The sequence below is a fragment of the Leopardus geoffroyi genome, chromosome B1 (assembly GCF_018350155.1).
Source record: "Leopardus geoffroyi isolate Oge1 chromosome B1, O.geoffroyi_Oge1_pat1.0, whole genome shotgun sequence".
Taxonomy (NCBI): domain Eukaryota; kingdom Metazoa; phylum Chordata; class Mammalia; order Carnivora; family Felidae; genus Leopardus; species Leopardus geoffroyi.
Genome location: NC_059327.1, coordinates 35,639,781 through 35,667,524, shown reverse-complemented (window position 1 = coordinate 35,667,524; position 27,744 = coordinate 35,639,781). Strand labels below are relative to the sequence as shown.

General features: G+C 48.4%; 2 protein-coding genes across 4 annotated transcripts; both read left to right on the top strand.

Moving 5' to 3' along the window:
• The first annotated feature begins 1,582 nt into the window (after positions 1 to 1,582).
• On the top strand, positions 1,583 to 16,886 carry NPM2 (nucleophosmin/nucleoplasmin 2). Of its 3 annotated transcripts, XM_045457909.1 has the most exons (9): positions 1,583 to 2,322; positions 2,658 to 2,747; positions 2,849 to 2,934; positions 3,085 to 3,210; positions 14,355 to 14,445; positions 15,236 to 15,423; positions 15,598 to 15,632; positions 16,481 to 16,514; positions 16,596 to 16,886. In XM_045457909.1, exons 2-9 carry the CDS (start codon positions 2,690 to 2,692, stop codon positions 16,638 to 16,640), a joined length of 663 nt encoding a protein of 220 aa, XP_045313865.1. In that variant the 5' UTR covers positions 1,583 to 2,322; positions 2,658 to 2,689; the 3' UTR covers positions 16,641 to 16,886. The 3 variants fall into 3 exon arrangements, with proteins under 3 accessions (XP_045313865.1, XP_045313857.1, XP_045313873.1); XM_045457901.1 differs by lacking the exon at positions 1,583 to 2,322 and having other exon boundaries at positions 2,352 to 2,747; XM_045457917.1 differs by lacking the exons at positions 1,583 to 2,322; positions 15,598 to 15,632 and having other exon boundaries at positions 2,362 to 2,747.
• Positions 16,887 to 17,819: 933 nt separating this feature from the next.
• On the top strand, positions 17,820 to 27,744 carry FGF17 (fibroblast growth factor 17). The gene is made up of 6 exons (XM_045457894.1): positions 17,820 to 18,978; positions 21,978 to 22,111; positions 22,285 to 22,321; positions 25,328 to 25,505; positions 25,747 to 25,853; positions 26,893 to 27,744. The coding sequence occupies exons 1-6, from the start codon at positions 18,943 to 18,945 to the stop codon at positions 27,184 to 27,186; spliced, it is 786 nt and encodes a 261-aa protein (XP_045313850.1). The 5' UTR covers positions 17,820 to 18,942; the 3' UTR covers positions 27,187 to 27,744.

The window sequence follows — 27,744 nt, the reverse complement described above, 5'->3', positions numbered from 1 at the left end:
CTTCAAAAGATACCGTTTTAAAATATGAAAAGACAAGTTATAGGCAGGAGTAAAAAAATCTTTGTAATACATATACATGACACAACACAGGTATCCAATATATATAAAAAATCCCTGCAACTCAGTAAGAATAATCTGAAATAGCCCAATTTAAAAATGGACAAAGTATTTAAACAGGTATTTTGCCAAAGAAGATACACGAATGATCAGTAAACACCTGAAAAGATACTCAACCTCACTTGTCATCAAACAGAAACAAATAAACACAAGAGATGTCACTATATACATCCACTAGAATGGCTAAAATTAAGAAGACTGACAATACCAAGTGTTGATGAAGATGTATGGCAACTGGAATTCTCATACATTGCTGGTAGAAATGCAAAATGACTTCAGAAAGTAGTTTTACAGTTTCACGTAGTTTAATACATGCTTACAAAATGATCCAGCAATTCCTCTCCTAGGTATTTATCAAACAAAAACTAAAACATATGTCCATGCAAAGACTTGTTCATGTTATTTTTATTCATAATATATGTCTAAAACTGAAAACTACCCAAATATGCATCAACGGGTATATCAGTCAGGGACATATCACAAGGAATTGGCTTATGCGGCTCTGGGGGCTAGCAACAAGTCTGAAATCCACAGGGCAGGTCATCAGAAAAAGCAAACTGGAAGCTCTCTGGTAGGAGCTGAAGACGCAGTCCACAGGCAGAACTTTTTCAGGGAAACCTTCCACCCACATTACTGACACTAATCTTTATATAAAGGCAGCTGATTATAGGTGTTAATCACCTCTACAAAATGCCTTCACAGCCACACCACTAGCGTTTGACTGAACAAGTAGGTATGATAGCCTAGCCAAGTTGACACATAAAACTGACCAGCACATGCGTGAGTATACAAATCATGGATAAACAATAAACAGAAACAAACTACTGATACAAACAACAATATGGGTAAGTAACTCTCAAAACACATTTTGTTCAACAAAAGGACTGGTGAAAGACCCTGTAGGATTCTACTTATATGAAATTCTAGAACAGTCAATAATGATCAACAGTGTCAGAAAGCAGGTAAATGCCTAATGCCAATTAGGCATTGATGTGAGGATACTGACCGCAAAGGGAAACCAGAAAATTTGGGAGAGTGATGGATATTGTAACTGGACTGTGGTGGTGGCTACCCAGGTATATACATTTGTCAAAATTCATCAAATTATACACTTTAAATGAGTGCCTTTTAAGAAATAAATTATTTCTCAATAAAGTGGACATGTTAAAAGAAAAACTAAAAGCTGATTCCTGCACAGCACAAGCTCCAATCAAGGTTCCAGAGAGATATATCCAGTTCCTCTAGCACTATTTTTGGAAAAGACTAACCTTTCCTTATTGTAATTTTACCTTGGCACTTTTGTTGAAAAGCACTGAACTTTAAGCACTGAACTTTATGTGTAGGTGAGAAGTTTCCAGAATGGAAAGGAAGGATAAAAATGCAATCTGATCAACTATACTTCATTTTTAAAAAGGGGTTGGGGGAGGAAGGAAAGAAAAGGAATTCAAAGAGAGAGATCCCTGGTTATTTCTGACTCCCAGAGATGATGCATGTACAGAGTAGGCCAAAGGGGGATGTGGCCGGCTGAAAGGCAGCGTCCTCTCCACCACCCCCAACCACAGTGCCCTGTGAGCTGCTGTTTGTTAGATGACTGGCCCTGGTAAAGTCACTCACTGGGCCCTATGGTGTATTCCTCACCAGCTGCCACAGCTGGTGACCTCTGGTGTCCTAACTCATCCCCACCCCCTTCCTGTCCGTGGGACAAATTATCCTTCTGGAAACAGGGCTCTTCTTCTCTGGGGCCCAAAACCCTGGGGGACGGGCCCTCCTGGCCTTGGAAAAGGCCCACACCGAGAGGGTATGAAAAAAGGAAGGCGTTGAGCACGAAAAAGCCTTAATGCTGCTTCCCACTGGGTGGCAACGCAAGTCCAAGCTAGGTGATCTCACCCAGTAGGCCTCGGTGAATCCCTAGGGGCCATGAAGGTGGTGCTCACAGCGCGGTCCTCGACCAGCAGCAGCAACTTCACCTGGAAACCCGTTAGAATGCAAATTACCTCGGCCCCACCCAGCCCTCCACGACCGGAAACTGGGCGCTGGCACCTAGTTCGGTGCTTTAACGAGCCCTCCAGGTGCGCCGAGGCACGAAGAGCAACGAATGGAGGAGCGGAATGGGGAAAGAAGGGCCTCTCCTTTAAGACGGAACGGACGCCCCCCGCCGCCCCTTCCCGGGCCTCCTAACAGCCTGCAGCGGCCGGCGGCTCTCAGGTGCGGCTGCGAGGAGGCCGGAGTGAGGGAGCCCGAGGCGCCCAGCGCGCAGGGCCGGTGAGGCGGAGGCGGGCTGGCGAGCGGGTCCGGCGCCAGGGGAAGTACAGCCGGGACCGCGACGGCGCCGACGGGGCCCCCGGGCGCAGCGGGCCTGTGCCCAGCACCTTTCCAGCCCGGGCAACCTCAGCGTCGCCCCCACCCCGCACCGCTGGCCCTGGGCTGCGGGGTTGGACGGCTGCGCCCGCCAGGGGCTCGGAATCCGGGGCGGCCGGCCGGGATGCGGGCGGGAGCGGGGAACCGGGCCTCGCCTCACGGCGGGCGCCCCTTCCTCACAGCCGCCGGGACCCCGGCGCCCGCGTCCAGAGTCATGAACCGCAGCAGCACGAGCAGCGCGGCCGAGAAGGCGCCCACAGCCATGCTCTGGGGTGAGTGAGGGTCCGGCGGGTGGAGGGTGGGGAGGGAGGCGGAGGAGAAACGGGGAGCCTCCCTGAGCCGGCCTGGCCCCCTCGCTGCCCTCCTTCCGCAGGCTGTGAGCTAAACCAGGAGAAGCGGACCTGGACCGTCAAACCCCAGAAGGAAGGGAAGCAGGACTGTAAGCTGTTGCTCAGTACGGTGGGTGTCCCGGCCCCCAGGAGGGAATGGTAGGATGGACTCGGGAGGGACGTGGCCAGCTGCGGGGGAGCAGGTGGGGCCCTCTGGTCTCTGCAGGTGGAACAGGGGTTCCCTCCGGTGTTGAGGTGGCCTGTCTTCAAACGCTCTCAGATTTGCTTGGGGGAGAAAGCCAAAGAAGAGATGAACCTCGTGGAAATCCTGCCCCCAGCCAGCCAGGAAGACAAGAAGGCCAAGCCCATCACCATCGCCTCTCTTCAGGCCTCGGTGCTCCCCATGGTGAGCCTCCCTACCCCATCCCCCCCGCCCCCGCAGACTTCGGGAGGCTGCCTGCCCCGGGCACTCACCGCCTGAGCGGGTGTGGACGGACAAAGGTGAGATACAGTCGTTCTGCCGGAATGCAGTCCCGCCAGGGGGCCGTATAGCCAATGACTTTGAGCCTTGGACTTAGGAGGCAGGGAGCCCCGTTTCCATCCCAGCTCACCTTTTCCCAGCTTGGGCAAGTTAACCTCTCTTCAAAATCACGTTTTTAAACTTTTTGATGCTGGTGACCGGATACTGTTGATGACTTCCACATTGATTGTGTATCCAGAAGTTCTCTTATCTCTAGTAATTTATCTTGAGTTCTCTATGCAAATCATCATTGTTAATGGCAGTTTTTGTATCTTTTTTTTTTTTTTTTTTTAATTATACTACACGGTCTAGGACCTCCAGTGTACTATTGAGGAAGATTGTAATGGTAGATGTCCTTGTTCCTTTCTTAATACGTGTATGTATATTTTTAAAGGAGTGCTTCTAACGTTTCTCCATTAAGTGTGGCACATCTGATAAGACGATAACTTCCTTTTTCAAGTTAAGGAAGTCCCCATCTAGTCCTGCTTTGCGTTTTAAAATTGAGATTTCTTCTTTTTAATCAAAAATGGTTATCAAGTGCTTTTTTAGATTCAGATGATCATAGGTTCTTTCTTCTTTAACCTGTTAAGGTGGTGAGTTATATTAATAGAATACTCTTCAGCCAACTTTGCATTCCTAAGATAAACACTGATAGATCATACTGTGAATTTCTAGATTTGCTTTGCTAATATATTTTTTAAAAATTTAAATCTTACATACTTGTGAGGTTGGCCTATCTTATTTGGGTGTCAAGGCACACTAGCCTCATGAACTGGGGGATGGAGTGTTCTCTCCTTCTATATGGTGGAACAGTGAATGTAAGACCGGTATCATCTGTCCCTGAAGATCTGGGAGTCCCATCTGTAAAACTGCCCCAAAACTCCCCCCCACCCACCCCCATCTATGAGCTCTCCCTAGATCTCCTTCATTCCCAGGGTTTTATTTTTAAAGACCATCTATACAAATCAAAACTTTTATATTTATTTCTATAGACCCAATCCCTCTCTTGTGCTCCAGATCCTGTGTCCAACTCAGTGTATTTAATAGATATCTAAGAGATAACCCAAACTTAACAAATCCAAATCCAGATTCTTGATTTTTATCTATAATCTCTTCTCCCACCCCCAAACCTGAGCCTCTCCCAGAATATAATTGCTCTCCCAGTTATTCAGGACAAAAACTTCTTTCTCTAACACCACATATCACCAGCAAATCCTGTTGGCTCTGCCTTCACAATGTACCCCCATCTGACCACCTGTCACCACCCCCTGCCATGTCCTGGCCCAGGTGCTCAGTTTTATTGCAGAGTCTCCTAACTGGTCCACCAACCCCCACCCTTGGTTCCTTATAGTCTGTTCCAGGGTTCCACAACCTACAGGATTAAATCCAGCCTACTGCGTGTTTTTGTAAATGAAGTATTATTGAAACACAGCCACACTCCTTCGTTTTGTATATTATCCATACCTGTTTTCCCTTGGTAACAGCAGAACTGAGTAGTCTCCACAGAGACCATAAGGTTCACAAGCCTAAAATACTGGATATCTACAGAAAAAAATTCCCCAATCTCTAGTCTATTCTATGTATGCACCAGGTGCCAGAAGGATCCTTTTAAACAAAAGTCAGACCATGTCGCTTCTCTGTTAGAACACTTATGTCAGTGGCTTCCCATTTCACTTAGAATGAAATCCAAGATCCTTTATGTTCTGGCCCTTAGAAACCTCTCTTAAACTCACCCTTTGCTACTCTCCCCTCCCTAATCCTGCTCAAACTACACTGGCTTTCTTGATTGTACCTTGAAAATTTCAAACATACCCCCTTCTTGGGAGTCTTGCATTTACTGTTCCCCATGCTAGGAATTCACTTGCCCCTCACTTCAGCCTTTGTTCATATGTCACCTCATTCAAGAAGTCTTTCCCAGGGCACCTGGGTGGCTCAGTTGGTTGGGCTCTCAATCGTGGCTAAGGTCCTGATCTCACAGTCGTGAGTTTGGTCCCTGTGTCTGACGTGAATCCTGCTTTAAAAAAAAGTCTTCCCGACCACAAACCGCATCCCCTCTTCCTACCCTTCCGTAACCATTTTTTCTCCCATGGAACCCATCACTGGCTTCAATTTTCATCTGTGCCTGTCTTTCTCCCCAACAAGGATACAAGCTCCAAGACAGCAAAGACTTTGCCTTTTCATTTACTGCCTTAGCCATAATGCCTATATACCATATGTTATAGTATGTTGTAGAAACTGGTATATTGTAGACACTCAACATGTAATGAGTGAGTAAGGAAGTGAACAAACTATGTGCAACTGGTTTGATTTTAAACTATTGTCATTTAAGTTTTAGGTCTAGATGTTTCCATTTCTTTGAGTCAGTTTTTATATCTGCTTTATTGAGATATAATTTATATACAATAAGATCCACCAGTGTTAAGTATACCACTTGATGCATTTGATAAGTGTATATAATTTTGTAACTACCACTGCAATCAAAGTAGAGAAAATTTCCTTCACCCCCCAAAATTTCCTCATGCCTCTTTGCAGTCAGCCCTTTCCACCTATCACTGCCTCTGGCAACCATTGATCTACTTTCACTACTCTTTTGCCTTGTCTAGAATTTCATTTAAAGGGAATCATGCAATACATAGTGTCTGGTACCTGGCTTTTTTCACTTAGCATGCTTTGAGATTTATCTGTTGTTGGTGAAAGAGTAATGTGCTCCTTTTTTATGTCTGAGTAACATTCTATTTTACAAGTACATATATATGTCAAGATTTATTTATTCATTCACTTGTTAGCAGACATTTGGATAGTTTCTAGTTTTTTGTTTTGTTTTGTTTTCATTTTTGAGAAAGAGTCTAAGCGGGGGAGACAGACAGAGGATCCCAAGCAGGCTCCGCGCTGACAGCAGTGAGCCCAAGGCAGGGCTCAAACTCACAAATTGTGAGATCATGACCTGAGCCAAAATCAGACGCTCAACCAACTGAGCCCCCCAGGTGCCCTGGGTAGTTTCTAGTTTTATACTATGAATAAAGCTGCTATGAAGTTTGAGTGTATTTGTATGCACATGTTTTCATTTCTCTTGTGTAAATACCTAGGAGTAGAACTGCAGAATCATTAGTAGGCATATGTTAAACTTTATTTCCCCCCTCCCATCCTCTTGCATATGTTAAACCTTACACACCACTGCCAAACTATTTTCTGAATTACTACACCATTTTGCATTCCTACCAGTTGTTCCACATCCTCCCCAACACTTTGCATTGTCAGTGTTAATTGTAGCCATTCATAAATTTAGGCCATATGTATAGTGGCATCTCATTGTGGTTATTATTTATATTTCTTTGATGACTAGTGATACTGACCATCTTGTTGTCTGTTCATTTGATATCTTCTTTTGTAAAATGCCTGTTTAGATGTTTTGCCCATTTTTAAATCAAGTTATTGAGTTGTAGAAGTTCTTTATATATTTTGGATACAAGTCTTTTATCAAAAATATTTATTTCAAATATTTTCTGCTAGTACATGACTTGCCTTTTCATTCATAATGATTTCTCCAAAGAGCACAAGTTTTTAATTTTTATGAAGTCCAATTTGGTATTTTCTCCTCTTACGGTTCTTTTTTTTTTGGGGGGGGGGGTGTCCTGAGAAATCATTGCCTAAACTAAGGTCGCAAATGTCTTTTTCTAAGCTTTCTTCTAGAAGTGCTATTGTTTAAGCTCTTACATTTGTCTGTATTCCTCCATTTCAAGATAATTTTTTTGTTTGGTATAAAATAAGCGTAGAGAAACATTTTTTTCCCAACCTGATACCCATTGCTCTAGCACTATTTTCTTTTTTTTTTTTTTTTTTTAAGACTCTCCTTTCACTATACAATTATGCTGGCATTTTGCTATAAATCAGTTGCCTGTGTATGTATGCATGTATTCCTGTATTTTGTTTCATTGATTTGTATTTGTATCTTTACTCTCATGACAGACTGATTTGATTATTATAGTTTTATAGTTAGTCTTAAAATTAGTGTGTCTTCCAACTTTGTTTTTCTTTTCCAAAATTGTGTTGGCAATTCTAGGTCCTGAACATTTCCACATAGATTTCAAAATAGGCTTTCTTTGAAAATCAGTCTGTTGGGTTGTGACTGAGATTGTATTGAATCTATAGACTATTTTGGGGGGAATTGGCATCTTAACAATTTTTAGTCATTAATAATTGAGCATATGTTTCTCTATTTGTTTAAGTCTGTCACTTTTTACTCTAATGTATGTCTTTAACTTTTCCTACTAATATTTTGTAGTTTTCGGGGAACTGATTGTGTACATACTTTGTAAGATCTACCCCAACATACTGCTATATTTGATTTTAGGTGCTATTGAAAATGGTATTAAAGTATTTAATGAAAGATAATTCACATGCCATAAGCTTCATCTATTACGTATACAATCAGATGGTTTTTAGTAAATTAAGAGTTGTATGCCCATCACAGTCTAAGTGTAGAACATTCTCATCACCCCCAAAAGTAATTCCATACCTACTAGCAGTCACTCCCCATTTCCCACACTCACCTGCAGCACTAGGCAGCTGTTCATCTATTTTCTGCCTATTTTTGCCTATTCTAGACAGTTCGTATAAATGGAATCACAAAATGTGTGGTCTTTTGTGACTACTCCTTTCACAGCATAATGTGTGGTGTTTTTTTTTTTTTTTAATGTTTATTTATTTTTGAGAGAGAGAGAGTGGCAGAGCGTGAGCAGAGGAGGGGCAGAGAGAGAGGGAGACACAGAATTCAAAGCAGGCTCCAGGCTCTGAGCTGTCAGCCCAGAGCCCCATGCAAGGCTCAAACTCGTGAACCGCGAGATTATGACCTGAGCCGAAGTCTCAGCCACCCAGGTAGCCCCACATAGCATTATGTTTTTAAGGTTCATCCATGTTGTAGCATATAGCACTACTTTCTTTTTATTGCCAAGTAATACCCATCGTATGGATATATATGAAATCATCCATTCAGCAGCTGATGGACACCTGTTTTATGTCTACCTTTTGGCTATTACGAAGGCTGTTATGAACATTCATGTACAAACTTTTATATGAATATATGTTTTCATTGCTCTTGAGCATATCTCTGGGAGTGCAGTTGCTAGGTCATTGTGGTAGCTTTATGTATGTAACATTTTGAGGAACTGCCAGATTATTTTCCAATGTAGTCACACCATTTTACAATCCCACCAACAGAATATGAGGATTCAACTTTCCCCACATCCTTGCAATACTTACTATTGTCTATAATTTTGATTAGTCATTTTAGTGGGTGTGAACTGATAGTTCAATGTGGTTTTGGTTTGCTTTACCTAATGGCTAATGATGTTGCATCTCTCTTCATGTGTTCATTGGTCATTTGTATATCTTTTTTGCAGAATTGTCTATTCAGGTCTTTCTTCATTTTTTTTTAAATTGCATTTGAGTTTGACATTTTAATACTGGTCTTTTTACTTTAAATTGTATGAGTGCTTTATATACTCTGCATACAAGCCCCTTATCAGATGATTTGCAAATATTTTCTCCCATTTTCTGAGTTGTCTTCTCAATTTCTTGATGATATCATTTGCAGCACAGAGGTTTTGAATTTTGATGTAGTCTAATTTCTATGTTTTATCTTGTTTCTTGTGCTGCTAGTATCAAATCTAAGAACTTGTCACCTAATCCAAGGTCATGAAAATTTGCTCCAATGTTTTCTTCTAGGGGTTTTATAGTTTTAACTCTTCTAGTTAATTAAGTCCATGATATATTTGGAGTTCATTTTTGTGTATAGTATAACGTATGCAAATGTATTTTTAAATTTCATTTTATCATTGTTCAGTAGTAGTATATAGTTACATAATTGTGTTGGGTTTTTTTGCTATTATTTGACCTTGCGAAACTTGCATAGAAATCCTAGCAGCTTTTTGTTGATTCTTTATGGATTTATTCATGTCATCTGTGAATAAAGTCAGTTCAACTTCTTGCATTCTTTTTTCTTGTCTTCCTTCACTGACTAGGACCTCAAATATAATGTCAAATAAAAGTGGTGACAGCATGTCTGTCCTTGCCTTTTTCTCTTCTACCAGTGTTCAGCCTTCTACCATGAAGACACATGAAGGATTTTTGTACAGATGTCCTATAGGAGGATGAGGATGTTCCCTTCTGGTTCTAATTTATTGAGATGCTGTTGAGTTTTGTCCAAAAATTTTTTTCTGCATCTATTGAGGGGTTTTTTGGCCTCCTTTATTTAAAGTGGCAAATTACATTTATTGATTTTTTTTTCAAATTTTATTTTTATTAACTTTTAGTTTTTTTATTTTAGGTAGGCTCCACACTTTAAGTGTGTGGGGCTGACACTCATGACCCTGCGATTAAGAATGTCATGCTCTACCAACTGAGCCAGCTAGGCACCCCATCAAATTTTAAACCCATTGTACATTCTTGGGGTAAGCCCCATTTGATCATGCTATATTATCCTTTTATATATTACTGGAGTCCATTTGCTAATATTTTATTAAGGATATTTGTTTTGGGGCACCTGGCTGGCTCAGTCAGGGGAGCGTGTGGCTCTTAATCTCAGGGTTGTAAGTTTGAGCTCCACACTGGGTGTAGAGATTACTTAAAAATAGTATCTTTTTAAAAAATATTTGTGTCTACATTTATGAACAACATTGGACTGTACTTTTCTTGTCATGCTTTTATCTGGTTTTAGTATTAGGGTCATGCTGGCCTCATAAAATGAGAAGGAAAGTAATCTCTCCTTTTTTGTTTTCTGAAACAGTTCGTGTAACTTTGGTATTTTTTTCTTAAATGTTTTGATAGAATTCATGTGAAGCAATCTGGTTAACTGCAAGTTAAATTTCTTTAATAAATTTAGGACAGTTTGGGTTGTTTTTCTTAAGAGAGATTTGTTTATGTCTTTCAAGGAGTTTTTCCATTTTGTCCACATTGTCAAAATCATTGGCATAGGGTTGTCCATAATATTTCCTTTCTTCCTCTCCTGTAAAATCTGTAGTAAACTCTGCTGTCTTATTCCTGATATTGATAACTTGTGTCTTCTTCCCCTTTTCTTTGTGCAGTCTGGTTAGAGGTTTAATATTTTTATCCATCTTTTTCAAGAACCAGCTTCTGGTCTCAACTTTTCTCTATTGTTTACCCACTTTTGTATTTTATCGATCTCTGTTCTTTATTTCCTTTCTTCTGTCTGTGTGGTTTTTAATTTGCTCTTTTTCTAGTTTTGTAAGGCAGAATCTTACATTATTGATTTAATTTTTTTTTCTCACTTCTCTGTATACCTCTTTCTTTGTTGTTGTTTTTTTAATTTTTTTTAACGTTTATTTATTTTTGAGACAGAGAGAGAGAGCATGAACAAGGGAGGGTCAGAGAGAGGGAGACACAAAATCTGAAACAGGCTCCAGGCTCTGAGCTGTCAGCACAGAGCCCGACGCGGGGCTCGAACTCACGGACCACGAGATCATGACCTGAGCTGAAGTCAGACGCTTAACCAACTGAGCCACCCAGGAGCCCCTCTGTATACCTCTTAAGGTGTCTTCACACAAGCACCATCCACCAAATTCTGCTTGCAACTCACTGGTCCAGAAATTAGTATTGCGGTCACTGCCAACTGCACAGGAAACTGGGGAATACGGTCTATGGCGGGTACAATATTAGGGCGCTGATATCATGGGAAAAGGGAAGAATGGATATTGGATAAGCAATGAGAAGCCTCTGCCACATCTGGTAAATACGTCTCCATATCTTCAACATTTCTATGTGCTCACATTTTAGGCATGTATCTTATAAGCAGTAAGTAGCTAAACTTTGTTTTAATCTATTTGGCCAATAATACCTGTTTATATTTACTGTGATGCTATCATACTTGGATTTATTTGTAACATGTACTTTGTACTTCTATGTTCATTGATTTTTCATTTTTTCTTTTTTCCTTTTTCTGTCTTTTATTAGATTAAGGTTTCTTTCCCCGTTTTCCTTTCTACTGGTTTGGAACTGTAGAGTCTCACTCTACTTTTTAGTGTAGTTTTCCTTAATTTTTTAACAATCATGCATGACCAATTTAAAATTAATGCTATATTCCTCTCTCCCATACAATCCAGGAAACTTTCCTGAGCACCCTTTTCTTAACCGACCTGTTATTATCATGTAGTGTTTTAACTTCAACTTGTTTTAAACCCACTCAATACTAGTCATTACTAGTACTATTTTATTTTACAGTAATGCTTACTTGGATTTGTCTTAGTTGACCAAGTTGCTTGCTCACCACTGCTGCTCATATCCACTTCTTCCTTCTCAATTTGATTGTCAGCTTTTTGAGACCTGTTTTAATAGGTCTAGGAGGAGCGAACTTACTTGGGCTCTGCCTGGAAATGTCTTTATTTTACCCTCATTCCTTCATGGTAGTTTGGTTCTGTATAATTCTACACAGAGAGGTACTTTCCCTCAAAACGTTGAAGACGCCGCTCTAGTCTTCTGGTTTCTGACGTTGCTGTTGAAACCCTCAGTCTGTCTGCCTATTGTTCCTTTTCTGGACATCTGTCTTTCCTCTCTGGTTTACTTTAAGATAGCCTCTTTGTTTTTGGTATATAGCATTTCACTATGGGATATTCAGATCTACATTTACTTTTATTTATCTATTCAGGACCTAGGTTTCCTGGACATGAGGATTTGTGTCTTTGGTTGTTTCTAGAAGCTCTTGGTTATCACTTTGCACATTGTGTTGTTTCTAGTCCCTTACTGTGATTAGATGCATCTTAGATCTCATTCTGTCCTCTGTATCTCTCAGCCTCTCCTTCATATTTCGTTCCTCTTGTCTCTGTGCTATGTACCCGGTCGTTTCTTCACAGCATGGTTCCAGTTTACTGATACTTGCTTTAGCTGGTGTATTCTTTTTAACCATTTGTTCAGTCTAGAAGCTGCATTTAGTTCTTGTTATTTCTCATAATACCTTGTTGTTATGCTTCTGATTCCTACTTCTATGTTTATTTGACTTTCATCAACCTAATGTCATAACTGCTAGACTGTTGTTCTTTTCTCTCTGGCTCTTGGCTGCATCGGTCTACAGTCGTCTCGTTTCCTTCCGCTCACTCTAGCAGGACCGTGCCTTGGACATTTTGTCACTTTACACGGTGAGGCGTCTTCGTGGTTCCACTGTTTTCTCCAAGAGAATTCTGTGTGAGGAAAATTGACAGCACCCCAAGGGATTGGTTTTGTGCTTGTGCCTGCTGTTGGCCCCAGGAGTCACCAGCCTGGGATCTTATACGGGTCTGTTGGCTTCACAGTGCCCACCAAGTGAATTCAAGCTTGGTGTGAGTGGCAGGTACAGCCATGGGTTTTTAAGTTCTCACAGGAGACTTCTTTTATCCCACATGCATTTCCTTATTCCCTTCCTTCAGTGGAGAGGAGTTCCTGGTGGGTGGGTTTGGGATTCTTCCGTCCCCCGTCCTCGCCCCCAACCCTGGAGCTTCTTCCTGAGGTGCACCCGTGGAGGACCCCAGCCCCATTCAGTGGGCCCCGTGACCGCACGCCTCTCTGGAGCCCAGGCCTGTCTCCTGTCCATGAGCGCATGTTAAAACCCAAGGCCGAGGCTGTTTTCGGGCACATTTTCCCTTCAGCAGCTACAGCACCGGTGCTTGTGCGTGCTGCCCTCCTTTCTGGTGCATGGGGCCTCTTCCTTCTGTCCTGCTGTTCAACCAAACCGTGAAAACATCGGAATACATTTTATCCAGCATTTCTAGGCATTGGTGGCTACAGAGTTTCAGTTTTTGCTCGTCTCCTTCCTGTCTGAGCCAGAAACTCTAAATTAATATCCCTAAGCCTCAGTTCCCTCCTCTGTAAAGGAATGGCCCCTCCTGTTGTGGGCTTGTTGTGAGGGGTTAAAAGAGGAAAGCAGGTGAAATGCTTAGCATGGGGCCTGGCACACGGTAGGAAGTCAATAAATCTGAGTATCATCACTGATACAATAGAAAATGTGGAAAGTTTGGAAGAGTATCAAGAAAAGAAACACCGTACTGTCCACTGAAAATTAGGGTTCACACTTAATACAATTCTAACTTTATTCATATGTATATCCACACATGTAAGACAAAAGTAGTACTGTACATACAACTTTGCATCTGCTCTTCTCATTTGATTAGTGTCTTATTCGGGTTGGGCCACCATAACAAAGTACCAGAGAGTGAAGGACTTAATGTGCATCTATCTTGTCATAGTTGTAGAGGCTGAAAGTCTGAGACCAGGGTGCCAGTGTGGTCAGATTTGGGTAGGATCATCTTCCTAGCTTGCAGATGGCTGCCTGTTCTCTGTGTCCTCACACAGCAGAGAGACAGAGACAGAGAGAAATCTCTGGTCTCCTTTATAAGGGCACCAGTCCCATCATGAGGGCCCAGGTCTCATGACCTCATCTAACCCTAATTACCTCCCAAAGGCCTCATCTCCAGATACTATCACATTGGAGGTTAGGGCTTCACATAAGAATTCGGCAGGGGCACGTGGATGGCTCAGTTAAGCATGTGACTTTCGGCTCAGGTCATGATCTCACGGCTTATGGATTTGAGCCCCACCACTGAGCTCTGTGCTGACAACTCAGAGCCTGGAGCCTGCTTCAGAATCTGTGTTTCCATCTCTCTCTTCCCCATGCATTTTCTTTCTCTCTCTCTCTCTCAAAAATAAACATTAAAAAATGTTAAAAAAAAAAAAAAGAATTTGGGGGACACAATTTAATCTGTAGCCATCAGACTTCTCTAACAGCTGCCCCTCAGCTTAGAAGCCTGTCTGTGATCTTTAACAAGAATGGGATTATCAGATTCACAGTCTTCTGTTTGAATCCACCTCAACAGGAAGGGCCAAGGGCTTGATAACACAATGAGGTCCAGAGAACCTGTGAAGTATGTGTAGTTGGGGTTTGGGGAATAAATTCTGAACGTTTCTATTAGACACCATCCCCCAGACAGGTGCCAGGCCTGAGTGAGCCCATCTTTTCTGCTCCTGCCCCTACATCCCTCCTTCTGCAGGTCATGATGGGATTGGAGCTTTCTCCTCCAGTCACTTTCCAGCTCCGGGCTGGCTCTGGACCCGTGTTCCTCAGTGGCCAGGAATGTTATGGTAAGTTGGAGCTTGGACCTGAGGCGGGTCTGACTATAGTGCCTAGCACAGGGCCAAGGGAATAGGTATTCAAACGCTGGATGGATTCTTGAATTACTAGAGAAAATCTCCAAAGGCAACGTGATGGCCGGTAGCCTGGAATGGAAGTTCTCCTTTACCTCCCTGCCATGTCCTCTGTGGGCTGCAGTCCTCTTGCCTGTACCATGAGGGTGGGTGTAGACTTGGTTTCATCTTCAAAGAGCCACTGTGAGGAATAAATGGGATACTCAGGGAGAAGCAGTTTGCATGATAGCTAGTACTAGCCCGCCTGTAAAATGTTAGGTGCTATGAGGTATGTAGCTGGAGGAGCGATATAGGCTCTATCAAATCACTGTGCTGTTGACTCTTCTCATATCCTTCTCAGCCCAGTTGTGCCTCTGTATTAGGGTACAGTTACTCAAAAACCCTGGCAGGCTCCGCTTCCCTTAGGATGAGGTCTAAATTCCTTAGCTGCTGTTTCCATTTCCTCCCTTCCCTTGTGCTCTCTGCCTACCCTCACCCTCCTCTGAATCCTTCCCAGCCAGAGCCACAGCTTACCACCTCACCTGCCCTCCTCTACCACCCCAGCTTTCTGGGGTCCCGAACCCCTCACTCCATCTGAGCTTCTACTTTGTCAGGCCAGAAAGGGTCTCTAGGAAGTGGCAGGTGTTGGCTTCCCCAAGGCAGCTCTGAGAGCAAGACCGATCGTGGAACAGGAGCTAGGCCGAGACCTGGAGCTCAGCATCCCTGCTCCCTTTCCATACCCTCACAGACACTTCAGACCTGTCCTGGGAGGAGGAGGAGGAGGAGGACCTGGAGGAGGAGGAAGAGGAGGAAGATGACAGCGATGATGATGATGATGACGATGATGATGTTGATGTAGATGTGTCCCTAGAGGAGGAGACCCCTCTTAAACAAGTCAAGAGGCTAGCATCCCAGAAGCAGACAGGTGTTGCCAAGGTGAGGGAAGGGACACCCCACACACACACACAGGCTCCTCAGAAACCTGGGCCAGGCCTCCCGAGTTGAGTGTGAGTGTACAGAGGCCTGGGGTCCTGCCAGGTGCCCAGCAGGAGTCTGCTGGCCCTGGACCCTGCCCTAACTGTCCCCATGCTGCTTGTGTTTGCTTCCCAGAAAAAAAAGGTGGAAAAAGAAGAGGAGGCAGTGAGGTAACTCTTTCCATCTGCTAACGTGGCCAAAATCTTACAGCTGAAGCCTATAGGGTTAGAAAGGGTCTGGCGTGTGTGCATGTTTGTGACCACACAGATGTGCTGTCTCTGATGGCCGGCACAGCCTTTTTTGGAAGGCATCAAAGTATTCTTATCTTCTGACCTAATTCCACTCATGGTAACCCCTTCCCAAGGACCCCATCCAAAATACAGGTAAAATCATATGCACTAAGAAACTGATCCCTGCATTATTCAAGTAATAGTGAAAAATGGAAGCATTCTAAGTGTCTACCAATATAGTAGATTAAGCTGGGTCACATTTTCCCAGTAGAATGTGACATAATGCCTATGAAGAATATAGCATCCTGGAAAGTGTTTACAGAATTTAAAAAGAACAGGATCTTAAATCATTTTCATGTTATTTCACATGTTTTTAGAAGAAAAAGCAAAAAGTCCTGCAAGGAAACACATCAAAATGTTAATACCGGTGGGAGGTAAAGAAACAAGTGATTTCTATTTGCTACATTTTGTGCAATGTAGTTAAATATTACTTTTATAATGAAAGAGACCTATTTGTGATAAATAAAAGAAAGCAGGTGGAAGTCTAACAAGAAAACACCTCTTGTTAAAATAAGAGAGAGTCAGAATGGTCCCAGCAGGTGACGGGGTGGAGAGGTGAATTCTGCAGCCTCCCAGCTCTCCATATCACAGCCCCTGGCTTTCCTGGAAGTGGCCAGGGCCCTGCATTGCAGTGTAGGCATTAGGAGGTTCTGGGCTACTGGTGTCCTGCTGAGCTCTCTCTCTTTCTCACCCTCATCCCTTCTCCTGGCCTCCCCACCCTATTCCAGACCCAGCCTTAAAGACAAGAGTCCTGTGAAAAAGGTGAGTACCAGGAGAAGGGGCTGGTCCTCCTGGGGGCAGAGGGAGGGAGTGGGACTCTGGTGCCCTCGCTTCTCTCCATAGGCCAAACCCACACTCAAACCTAAAAAGCCAGGATCCAAGAAATGAGGAGCCAGGAGTGGCCTGGCTGCAGTGACGGAGAGAGAGCCAGCTAGAACACCATACAGAGTGGCCTTCCTGCGGGTGTGCTGCAACCCCATGTTCCCCCCACCCAGCCTCTCTCCCTCTGAGTCTGAATGTGACGGAGCCGTTGGGGGCAACACAAGGGGCCCACACTCCAACTATCAAGTTTCGGCAGGACCTGGAGGGAAGAGCCCTGACCTCAGAGCCCCAATAAAGTTTGCTTTGCCGGGACCTTGTTTCTGCCATCTGTTCCAGAGGGCCTGTCCTTATTGCTGGCTGCAGTGAGCCCATGTGCCCAGCAGAGGGAGGCCATGTGCCAGCACACCCCTACCTGGTGGCTGGCCCGCCACCTGGACTGAGGCTGAGGCACCCAGCCAGCCAGCTGGGCTCTGTTCTGTTCTTTCATCTCCCTCTCATGTCCTCAAACTCCCACCCATTCCAACCCCCCCAGCTTTGGGACAAAAAACCAAGGGTCTCAACCCCCTGCACAGCTTCAACTTTGTGCCCTTGTCCTGAGGGAGGGAGCTCCAGACATTGTGGGTCTTCCTGTGTCCACACTCCCTTCTGGCTGGTTTTCCAGGTAGAGAGTCAGAAGGCTAGAGCTGCCTGCCCCCCGCTGGGAAGGGCCTTAGTCCCTGTCAGACTAGCCTGGGGATCTTCTCTCCTGGCCCTAATCACGTGTTCATTATCAAATGTACAGACCAGGACATCTATTGGAACCTCGGAAGTTCGATGCTAATGCTGCTCTCCCAGGCTTGCCTCTCCTGTTCAGGGTGAGCTCCTGTTCATTTGTGTGAAGATCTGTGTCCAGAGGCCTGGACCTTCAAGGAAGCCCTCCCAGACAGGGCAGATGAGGCAGGCCTTGCAGAAGCTATTGAGGGTCTCTTACAGGAGGTGGACAGGTAAACACTTTTAACTCTCATGCGAGGGTTCACCCAGGGCAATTCTCGGAGCCATGGGAACAGGGCTCAACAAATTGTTAGGGTAAGGCAATAGGGGATTGGCAAGGGGACGAATGACCCATTGGGTGGCTCTGGGCTCCTGCCCTCTCCCAGGCCTGCACAGCCACTTTGGAGCCTGGCTCACCCATTGTGACACACAGATAGCCTCCCACTGGGGGTTATAGTTACAGGGCCTCCACTGGGCTTCTCCCTGGCCCTCCTCTACACCCCCACTGGCCGAACCTAAAGTGGGCCAATGGGGAAATGGCCCTGTCCTCTCTCCAGGATCCCTAGGCATGGGTCCCAGAAGGTTGGAGGTCTTTGAATGCCTGCACGGGAAGGTCAGCAACCAGGCTTGCATGTTCCTGTTCAGCTTCAGTTTCTTTTAATGCCAGAAGAGACTGAGGACGGTAGCTTAGCATTCTTGCTGCTTGCTTTCTACATCCCAGGAGACAGATGTGGGCATCGTCCCACCCTCGAGCAAATGAGAATGAGCCACTGACCTCAGGTCACCCAGAGAGCAACAAGGCACATGGGTTCACATCAGGCTCCAGGTGGGCAGCGACCATTTACCATGGCCTCATGCCACAGTGACACAGGGTAAACAAGACAAATTCTTCACCTTCAAGCCACCTACAGTCTAGTGGAAACACAAAAGCCAACAGCAAAATTTCAGTTACTGTCAAGTGCTTTGGAGGAAGTGAGACAGCACTTCTCCAGCCTGGAATTAGCCTATTAGGAGATCAGAAAAGTCCCTCAAAGGAGAAGACTGACAAGAAGAGGATGGCAGGCTCCATGAGTAGCTGGCAGAAGGACACTCCCAGGAGCAGGAACCGAGCAATGCAATGGGCCTCAGGCAAAGCAAGCAGAAAGAGAGAGGGTTAGCAGGATTTTGGTAATAACATGCTGGAAGCTAGGTGCTGAGCGCCTTCTGGGACTCACTCCATAAAGCCCCATTTCTCAGACCTGGAAAACGAGGCACAGAGAGGTGAAACAACTTGCCCCCAAGGCCACAGAGCTAGTGGAGGAGGCAGGGTTCACCACCAGGTTGTCTGGACCCACAGCTCTTATCTTGAACCACTCTGAAATGACTGAGAGAGACGGACAGGACAGCAGCCAGAGTCCTACAAAGTCTCATAAACTGAAAATAATAGTTAAGAATAAGGTCCACGGTGTAACCCGCACCTTGGGAGGGGCAGCCCCCAGCCAGTTATAGCAAAGCACAGATGCACACAGATACTTCTTCCCTTCATCTCACCCAGGCAAGTGCCCCAGCAGCCTAGCTCAGCCATAGCTCTGTACATAAGGGCACGCAACAGCTAAGCCGTTCCTGACTTGATGTCCAAATGCTGGCAGGCAATGGGGATCAAACAGCAAGGATGGTAGGTGCTCCAAATTTTAAGAGTCCATTTGCCTTTTGCCCTGCCCCAGCCCTAGCCCTTCTGCTTTCCAACAGGAAAATGGTGGGCTGGGGTATGTAGCAGGTGGTGACAAGTGGCAGGTCCGCAGGTGGGCTCAGTGTCTGCACCAGCTGGGCTGTTAGAAGGAGCAGGCGTGAGACGCCTCAGTTGGGGGGTGTTGAACTTGGCACTAGGGGGTGGGGATTAACCAACCAGCCCAGGCTACTTCTCACTTCCTTTATCACCTCCTGCCACCTCCCCCTATAAATGTTAATGAACCCTACTATTCTCCCTCCCTCTCCTCTAGTCAAGGGAGTCAAAGTTTAGGTCAACCGAGTCTGGACCATATAAGAAGGTCTATGCCCCTCGTTTCCATTCTTGTGGCACTTGATACTTTTCATGGAGCGTCCATCTCAGTTGATACTCATGGTGACAATTTTGACAGCAGTGATAATAGCCATTTCCTTTTTACAAATTAGGAAGCTGAGACCAGAAAAGTGAAGGGACTTGCCATAGGTCGTAGAGGCCAGGGAACGGGGATAAAATCCATGGAACACTCTTCATGCTGCCTCCCCTCTTGGAGCCCAGCACTGGCCTTCCCATGGGGATAAAAGCGCAAGCTGAGTCAGAAAGGCAGGCCTGCAGGTGCACAATGGGAAGGGACAAGGAGCAGATGTCACACCATGAAACAGGCTATCCAGCCATGCCCCAGAGGCCCCTGGCACCAGCCCCTGGCTGAGCCCCAAGGCCAAGCTTGACTGCTGGCATCTGTTACCATGGAGACCCAGGCCTGGCTGGGGGGCTGGCCACTGACAACAGGCCCCTCCCCCACTGATAGGAACCAGGCACTCAGGCTCAGAGGCCTGGAGTCCAGACCTCACTAGATGGGGCTCCCGCATCTGCCTCCTTATTTCATTCCACCCCCCAGCTCACCCATCCACCCCAGAACCTCAAGCCTGAGCTATCTCCTTCATGCATCTGCTCTTACCTGTCATCCCAGGACTGAAAGTGGGAGGAGGTAGCCTTTAGTACCCCACCTGGGAGCTAGTTGTTGGTGGAGATGTGGGTGAGGTCAAAGGCCCGCCAAGAATAGAGCCAGAGCCAGCACCAGTTCCAGAAGTAGATTTGGGGATTTCCGCAGAAGAGGCAGAGTTCAAATCGAGACCCCAAACAGAACAAATATGGAAGATGGAAACGATCAGGAGCATCAGCCTGAGCAAAGCAGAGCTGTGGGACGGTCTAGGGCATGCTCGGACAACGACGAGCACTGGATTGGGAGTCTGGGCACCTGGCACCTTGTCCGAGTTGTGCCACTGACTGACTAGCTGTGAGACCCTCGCTGGGCCTCATCAGTGGGTGAGGAGGCTGGACCAGATGAAGAATCTCTAAGACCCCTTCCAGTTTTGACATACCTTCTATTTGATTCCAAGCCTGGACTCTGCCAGTTACAGGGAGCTACCCCTGCACTCTCCAGACCAGCTCAGGTTCAGCAGGGCCTTGGGTCCCAGTGGACTGAGGGATGGGGGGTGGGGCTAGGAGCCCAAAAGCTGGAGGTGGCCAGGAGGTAGCCTTGGGGCTTGTCTGGGGGAGGGGGAGGGGTGGCAGACAACTTTGTGGATTGATCTAGCTCTGGAAGGTGAGGAGACTTGGAGGTGAGAGTTTCGCCCTCCTGCTCATCTCTTTAGGTAAATACCTCCACATCCAGCATTTCCCTTTCTCTCCACTCCCTACACAGAAGACTTCCCTCAGAGATCCCTCTAAGCACATGCCCCCTTCCACAGCCACCATCACCCATCTTCTGTAGGGAAGGAACCATTAGAGTCCCTAGTCACCTAGCTTCTGGGACCTTAGATACTGCAGCCCGGAGGACATGGACACAGTGGCAAGGCTCCAGACACGATCCATGTGGACCTTAGGAACCTAGTTCTGCCATTCACTGGCTGGGCCATTCTGAGCTAACTACCCCCCATGTCCCCCCCACCCCTGCCCCGTGTGCTTTAGTGTCCTCTGCACAGGGGTCCTAGAATGGGGTCCTACCTGCACAGTACAGAGCAGGGTGGGACCAGAGGCCACGTGAAGAGGTTGGTGGGCACAGGGAGGGAGGAGGCCCTAGGGATGGCTGCTGCCCCAGAGAGGAGGGTGAGTGAGGCCCAGAACATATGACACACTTGACGTCTGCTAAGCCCAGTTATCTCCTTTGGTCTGCCGGCATCCTGAGGCACTACTGCCCCCATCTCTCAGGCAAAACTGCCGAGACCCAGAGGAAAGTAGCTTGTGCCAGTGCACCAGCTCCTCTGAGTCTGTCTCTTCCCGGACGTCAGGCCAGCTCTCAAGATTCCATCGCGTCCTCCTCCCACAGCTGCACCTTCCTCCCCCTCCCTGACCCCCAACCTGCGGCACCCACTATTTGCTGCCGTTGGGACAGCCCTAACACCTCCATCCCGGTGGCCAGACAGCTTAGAGGGGGAGCAAGGGGTGACAGAGGCAGGGGAAGCAACCGCTCCTAGCCAAGCCCACCGCCTGCCCCCTGGAGGGAGGCTCCTCCTTTTAAGGCTGCTTCTGGGAATTTCCACCCCCGGAGCCAGACTCAGCAACCCCTGGCCCGGAATGATACCTGCGCTCACCCTTGGGGAGGTGGGGCACCAAACCTGAGGGCAGGAGGAGCTGACCCTGGGGGGGGAAGAGGGACCCTCTAGTCCAGGTCTGAGGGTCACAAAAAACGTGGGAGACTACAGGGGCCAGCCTCCTTATCAAGAAGGCTCCACAGCTCCATCCTCTGTGCTCGGGTAGCCCAGCAAGAGGCTGGCAGACCCCGCCAGCCAGCGGCTGCTTTGCTGTCTCACTGGCCAGGAAGGTGGACACCTCACACCTCAGTCTCCCAATTACGCCCTCCTCCCCCATTCCTTCTCCCCTCCCTTCTCTCTCCTCCTCCTCCTCCCCTTTCTCTCCTCCTCTCCCCCCTGAAAACCTGTGGCTTGAAGAGACCTTGGCTTCTCTGGGACTCTACCCCTGGGGACTGCCCATATCTGCTCCTGAGTTTGGGGGCAGGAGGGCAACCGCCCCAAGAAATCTCTCCGGCGATGGGAGCCACCCGCCTGCTGCCCAACCTCACTCTGTAAGTGCACTGCCTCTCTGAACTGAAGTTTTGTTGCCATTTGCAGCCTGGGGCAGACCTAATCTTACCGGGAATCCCACACAGAGGGGCAGGGAGGGGCGGGGGGCTCTGCCTTCTCACCCTGGGTTGGCTACTGGCACCCACACCAAGGTCTGCCTTGTCTTCTCACACAGGTGCTTGCAGCTACTGATTCTCTGCTGTCAAACTCAGGTAGGCGGGCGCCCCCCACTAGCTTTTCTCCATCTCTCCCACCCCACCCAACTGGGGGGGAGTAGCTTCCTTTCGGTGGACAGAGGCAGGTTCTGGCCTCTCCCTTGATCCAGAAGGTTTTTGAGGGTGGGGGCTGGTGTCAGCCTCTGGAGGTCTATAGAAGGGGCTATGGCAGATTTGGGAATTGACTAAGGTCTTTATCTGTCCTCCCTCCATGACCCTCTCTACATGTCCTGAGGTCTCTGCTTTTCTCTCCATCCGGCTCCCCTCAAGTGTTCCCCTCAAGGCTAAATGCATGGGGCAACCCAGTCTTGAGGGATGGAGTCTGGAGTGGTAGGAAGGGGGCTGAGGTGATGGCTCAGGTGAGGCTTGTACTTGGAGGTACCTGAAAAGACAGGTTTTCATGCAAAACCAGTTGTGTATTCCACTTACTACCCCACTCTCACCACCATAGATGTCCTGGGGAATCACTGTCCTGGGGGATAGCCCCAGTCAGGGCGGGGTGACTCCTTACCTACAGGGCAATGAGGTCAAGCCCCAAGGGGTTTGTTTGGGACAAGATTCAGGGTTTGCATCTCTACACTCCCCCCACCCCATGTTAGCCCCCCCATGCACACCCCCACCCCAAGCCTCAGCCCCCTGTGCGAGGCTCGGTCCCTTTTTGTGATCCTCCATAAAAGTGCAGCTATTAAAATGCACTGGTCCAGAACCGCTCTGGGGAGAGATCGCTTGGCTTTCCCAGGCCAGAGGCCCGCTTCTCTTCATATCCAGTGGGGACTTTTTTTGAAGGTAAATGCCTTTTCTCTGGGAGAGGGAAAGGGGCTGCCTTTGAAGCAGTGGGGGGGTGGGAGAGAGAGAGAGACAACTCCCCCCCTTTTCCTTCCCCCTTTTGCTCTAGCCCCCGTTCCAGGCCTTTTGCTTCACACATCCAGGGAGAGCAAGAAGAAAGCCCCCAGCCTGGCCGGGAGGGGGCTGGGGGTGGGCCCAACCTGTTCTGGAAGGGGAATTAGCACAATGGTGAGGCTGGCCGGGGCGTTTATGGCCTGGCTGAGGCCCCATTCAGGACTCAGGGAAGGTGGCAAAGCTGTCCTTTCCCCCTTGAAGTGCCCCCTCGCCCCCCTTGGAGGGGGGGCCGGCAGGCCGGACCATAGCCATGCTTGAGGGGCCGTCTGACAAGCAGCTGTCTGCAGCAGTGGAAGGGGAGGTCCCCCCGCAGCGGGAACATGAAAGGGACAGGCCAGGTCCCGCGGGGAGAGCGACTTGTGGGTTGTGGGCTGTGGGGGGGGCGTGGGGCTGCTTTTGTGCAGGGCCTGAAGGGGGACAAGGAGAGGAGGGGGCTTCAGGGGGGCCTCTCTGCTCCTGACCTGGAACAGACAGCCAGAAGGAGGCTGCCCGCCAAGAGGGGCGGAGGGCCTGAACCTGGGCCAGGAGATGGGGGCTGGGGATAGGCTGGACCCCACCGAGGGTCCTGGCCCAGCCAGACCCCACCCCCTGGCAGGAAGGCAGGCCCTCACCCCAAATGCTGGCCTCAGGTTTTTTCTGGGGTGGGGTGCAGGGTGCACTTTGCTGCTTTGAGTTTCCAGACCCTGCTCTCATAGGCAATGGGCGGGGGGGGGGGGTTGCTCCTGGTGGCACTTCTGGCCTGTGGCCTAGCTGGAGTCGGAAATGAGCAGTGACACACATGAAGGGTTAACCCTGAGCAGGTTACAGGGTCAGCCTGTAGCCGCTCCCTCACCGCCCCCTTCCTCAAAGCTGATCCTTCCTGCTCCTCCCTCTACCAGAGAGTGGCCCCTAACAGATGCTGATCTGGGTCGAGGTCTGTCTAGGTGGTTTCTACGGGGCCTGGAATAAAGGTGGCCTTAGGGTTCTGGGGTACAGAAAGTCTGTTCCAGCACAGGCCAGTAGGATATGGGTGGGGAGAGAAATATTTTAGCCTAGGGTTGAGGCTGTCACCAGCAGCTGAGAAATGTCATCTGGTTTGCACCTTCCTGGAGACAGAGGACAGGAAGGGGTCTGTTTTTCTCCCACTCAGTGTTGCAGATAGGTGAGACAGGCCAGAAGAAGGTAATCATCCTGGCTTTGCAACATGCATGGGTAGAACCTGGTTAGCGGGCAGGCAACAGTATTGCCCCCACTGGCCACGAGCCTCTGTTACATTGTGACACAGGCAGGCGGCTCGCAGGAGAGCCTGGGCCACCACTGATAGCTCCTCTCGCTGCTGCAGCCTCCATCTCCCTCGCTAAGGAGGCACCTCACCCCTAGTGGCGGGAGGAACACTGACCAAAAGGGGGATGGGGTTCTCTGAGGGTCCTGAGCACCCAGAGGCAAAGGCAGGGGAGATGGGCAGGAGCTCAGGATTCCACAGTTAGCGATGAAAAGAAATGCTTACAGGGGCATTACAGGAGCCTAAACAAAAGGTCTTAGAGCCTCCATAATGCTCTCTGGTAAGCCTAACAGACCAGCTTCTGTATGCGCATGTATGTATATGCTTGTGCATGTGTGTGTGCCTGGGGGTAGGATCCTTCAAGGCCAGTGGGGAGGATGAAGGAAAAATCTGGTTATCCTGGCTAATGGAGCCAAGACCCTGGCATTCTGGAGAAGGGACAAGCTCCAGTCCTAGAGGCAGGACAGCACTTCTGTCTCTAATCAGCTGGGTCACCCAGGGCACCTCTTTGACATTGGAATTGGGTACCATAACTGTGAAGGTTCTGTCTAGCAACCAGAGTCATGATTCCAGATCTGCACTGCATCACCAAGGGTCCCCCAAGCCTGTGCAGCCACCAGTTCTCTGCTCCAGGGCAGATGGGGAGCCAAGAGGTCATGACTGGCTCACCCGCTGGCCTGGAAAGACCATGGCCATATGCACCCTTCACCCTGCACCTCTGCTTCCCAGGACAAATGGCCTGGCCCCCTCACACTCACCTCCACACCCCTCTCCCTTGGATGGACCAGTGGTGGTGTCACCCAAAGCAAATTGACACTATTTTTCCCTTGGTAACCGCAAAGGGGGAGAATCACCCGTCTCCTAATTTTAACCAGTACGTGAGGGACCAGGGTGCCATGACTGACCAGCTGAGCAGGCGGCAGATCCGTGAGTACCAGCTCTACAGCCGGACCAGTGGCAAGCACGTGCAGGTCACCGGGCGTCGCATCTCTGCCACCGCGGAGGACGGCAACAAGTTTGGTGAGACCCAGCCCTCACCAGAGGCCACTCACACTGCTGGCCGGCCTAACCTGGTCCGTCCCCAGATCCTGTGCCAGGGCAGGGGCCACAGTGGGAGAACAGGGAGAAGCCTCTTGGAGTAGGGCCTCTCGGTGCCCCCCCACCGAAGTGCGGAGGTCAGGCTGGTTGGGGGGCCCCCTGCCATACCTGAGCCGGCAACCCCAATGGACGGAGGTCTTTTCTCCCCATCCCCCCATCATAGCCAAACTCATAGTGGAGACAGACACCTTTGGAAGCCGTGTGCGCATCAAGGGTGCTGAGAGCGAGAAATACATCTGTATGAACAAGAGGGGCAAGCTCATCGGAAAGGTGAGAACTGGAAGGAGGGGGAGTGGATGAAGGAATCAATGTTACTACGTGCCCCACAGCACCCCCTACTCCCCTCTACTAGCCCCAAGCCATGACTGACTACGCACACACCCTAACACTAGGCCACTCTGGTTTCTCTATTTAAATGAGTCCCTGTGGGGTCAAGAAGCCCTCTGAGGACACTTACTGACCCATAAGGATCTTCAGCTCTGATTTATGAGGGATTTCCCCCAACATCAAGGAGTCAGAATTTTAGCACTTACATGATATTGCAGTCCCTATGTTGAGGCTTAAGCACTGATCAGGGTTGAGAGTTGACATTCATACAAGGCCGCTAGTTTCCCCAAGGTCAGTGGGGTCCACAGGATCCAACTAGCAAGATGCACACTAACTGCCTGCTAGCGTAACCACCCTGCAGGGGCAGTTCCAGCACTGTTGGGTAGGAGAAGTCCACTTCCCTTAACATTTGTCAATCCTGGCTTCCAGTTCTGGCTGTTCTCACCAACTATTTGCTTACCTTGGTTAAGCCTCAGGCTTCTTGTCTATAAAAATGGGCATAGTGTCAAGGTTATCTATTGGGTCAAATGGGTGGTGGGGTGGCTCCTGACATAGTCTGGTATTCTGTAAACATTTGCCCCTTGTTTTCATCAAAGACTGTTGCCTCCTTTTCCTCCACCCAGCAGCACCATTGGCCCAGACTGAGGAGTGTGCTCGTGTACAGAGTGCCCACTGGGTATGCGCTGAACTGCGTAATAATCTTGATCTTTATGCCACATCTTGGGAAACAGGCTCTGCATGGCTAAATACCTTGCTCAAGGTGTACAACTTCCAAATGACCAGGCTGTATTTAAGTTCAGACCTGACTCCAAGCAAAGCTTGCTCCTTTCTCCCACTTCTGCCTCTCACCAGGCAGAAATCCTTGGGCACACGGCTCCTGTCATTCCTTCCTCAGTCCCACAAAATAGGCCCCAAAGGCAAGTAAGGCAGAAAGTTGGGTGGACAAACTCGCCTCCTCTTGTTCCTTCCCTCCTCCCCGCAGCCCAGTGGGAAGAGCAAAGACTGCGTGTTCACAGAGATCGTGCTGGAGAACAACTACACGGCCTTCCAGAATGCCCGGCACGAGGGCTGGTTCATGGCGTTCACCAGGCAGGGTCGGCCCCGCCAGGCTTCCCGCAGCCGCCAGAACCAGCGAGAGGCTCACTTCATCAAGCGCCTCTACCAGGGCCAGTTGCCCTTCCCCAACCACGCTGAGAGGCAGAAGCAGTTCGAGTTTGTGGGCTCAGCCCCCACCCGCCGGACCAAGCGTACTCGGAGGCCACAGCCCCTGACGTAGTCAGGGACACTGGGGGCAGCTGCCCCTCACCAGCCTTCCCATCCCCTTCCCTTCCTAATCCCAAGACTGGGCTGGGGTGGAGGGAGGGGAGTCAGAGCCCCCAAGGAGGAAGGACCCTGAGGAACTACAAGCGTCAGAGCCTCAAGCCAGAAAAGGGGACAGGACTGCCACATAGCAGGGCTGGGGCGTCAGGGCAGCTGCCCCAGACCCAACAATGGAATAGGCCCTGGGGGGGGGGGAGGGGGGATGGCAGACCCCCAGGAGAGGAACTGTAGTGTTACCCTGGACTCAGGCTCCCTGAAACAGGCGAAAAGGGCAGCAGGTTCAAAGCCTTGCAGACACTGTCTGGAGCTGGCTCTCTTTAAATTCTCCCCAAATCTTCTTCAGTCTGCCCCCAGCCTCCAGTTTCCTCCTGGCCAGACTGTAGGAAGGGACTTTTGTGTTTATTTCAGGAAAAAAGAAAAAAAAAGAGGGTTGGCCATTCTTCACATTCCACTACCCAGGCCTGCACCCCCATCCCCGACTTCGAGCCCCAGAATAAAACCATTTTCCTGCAAA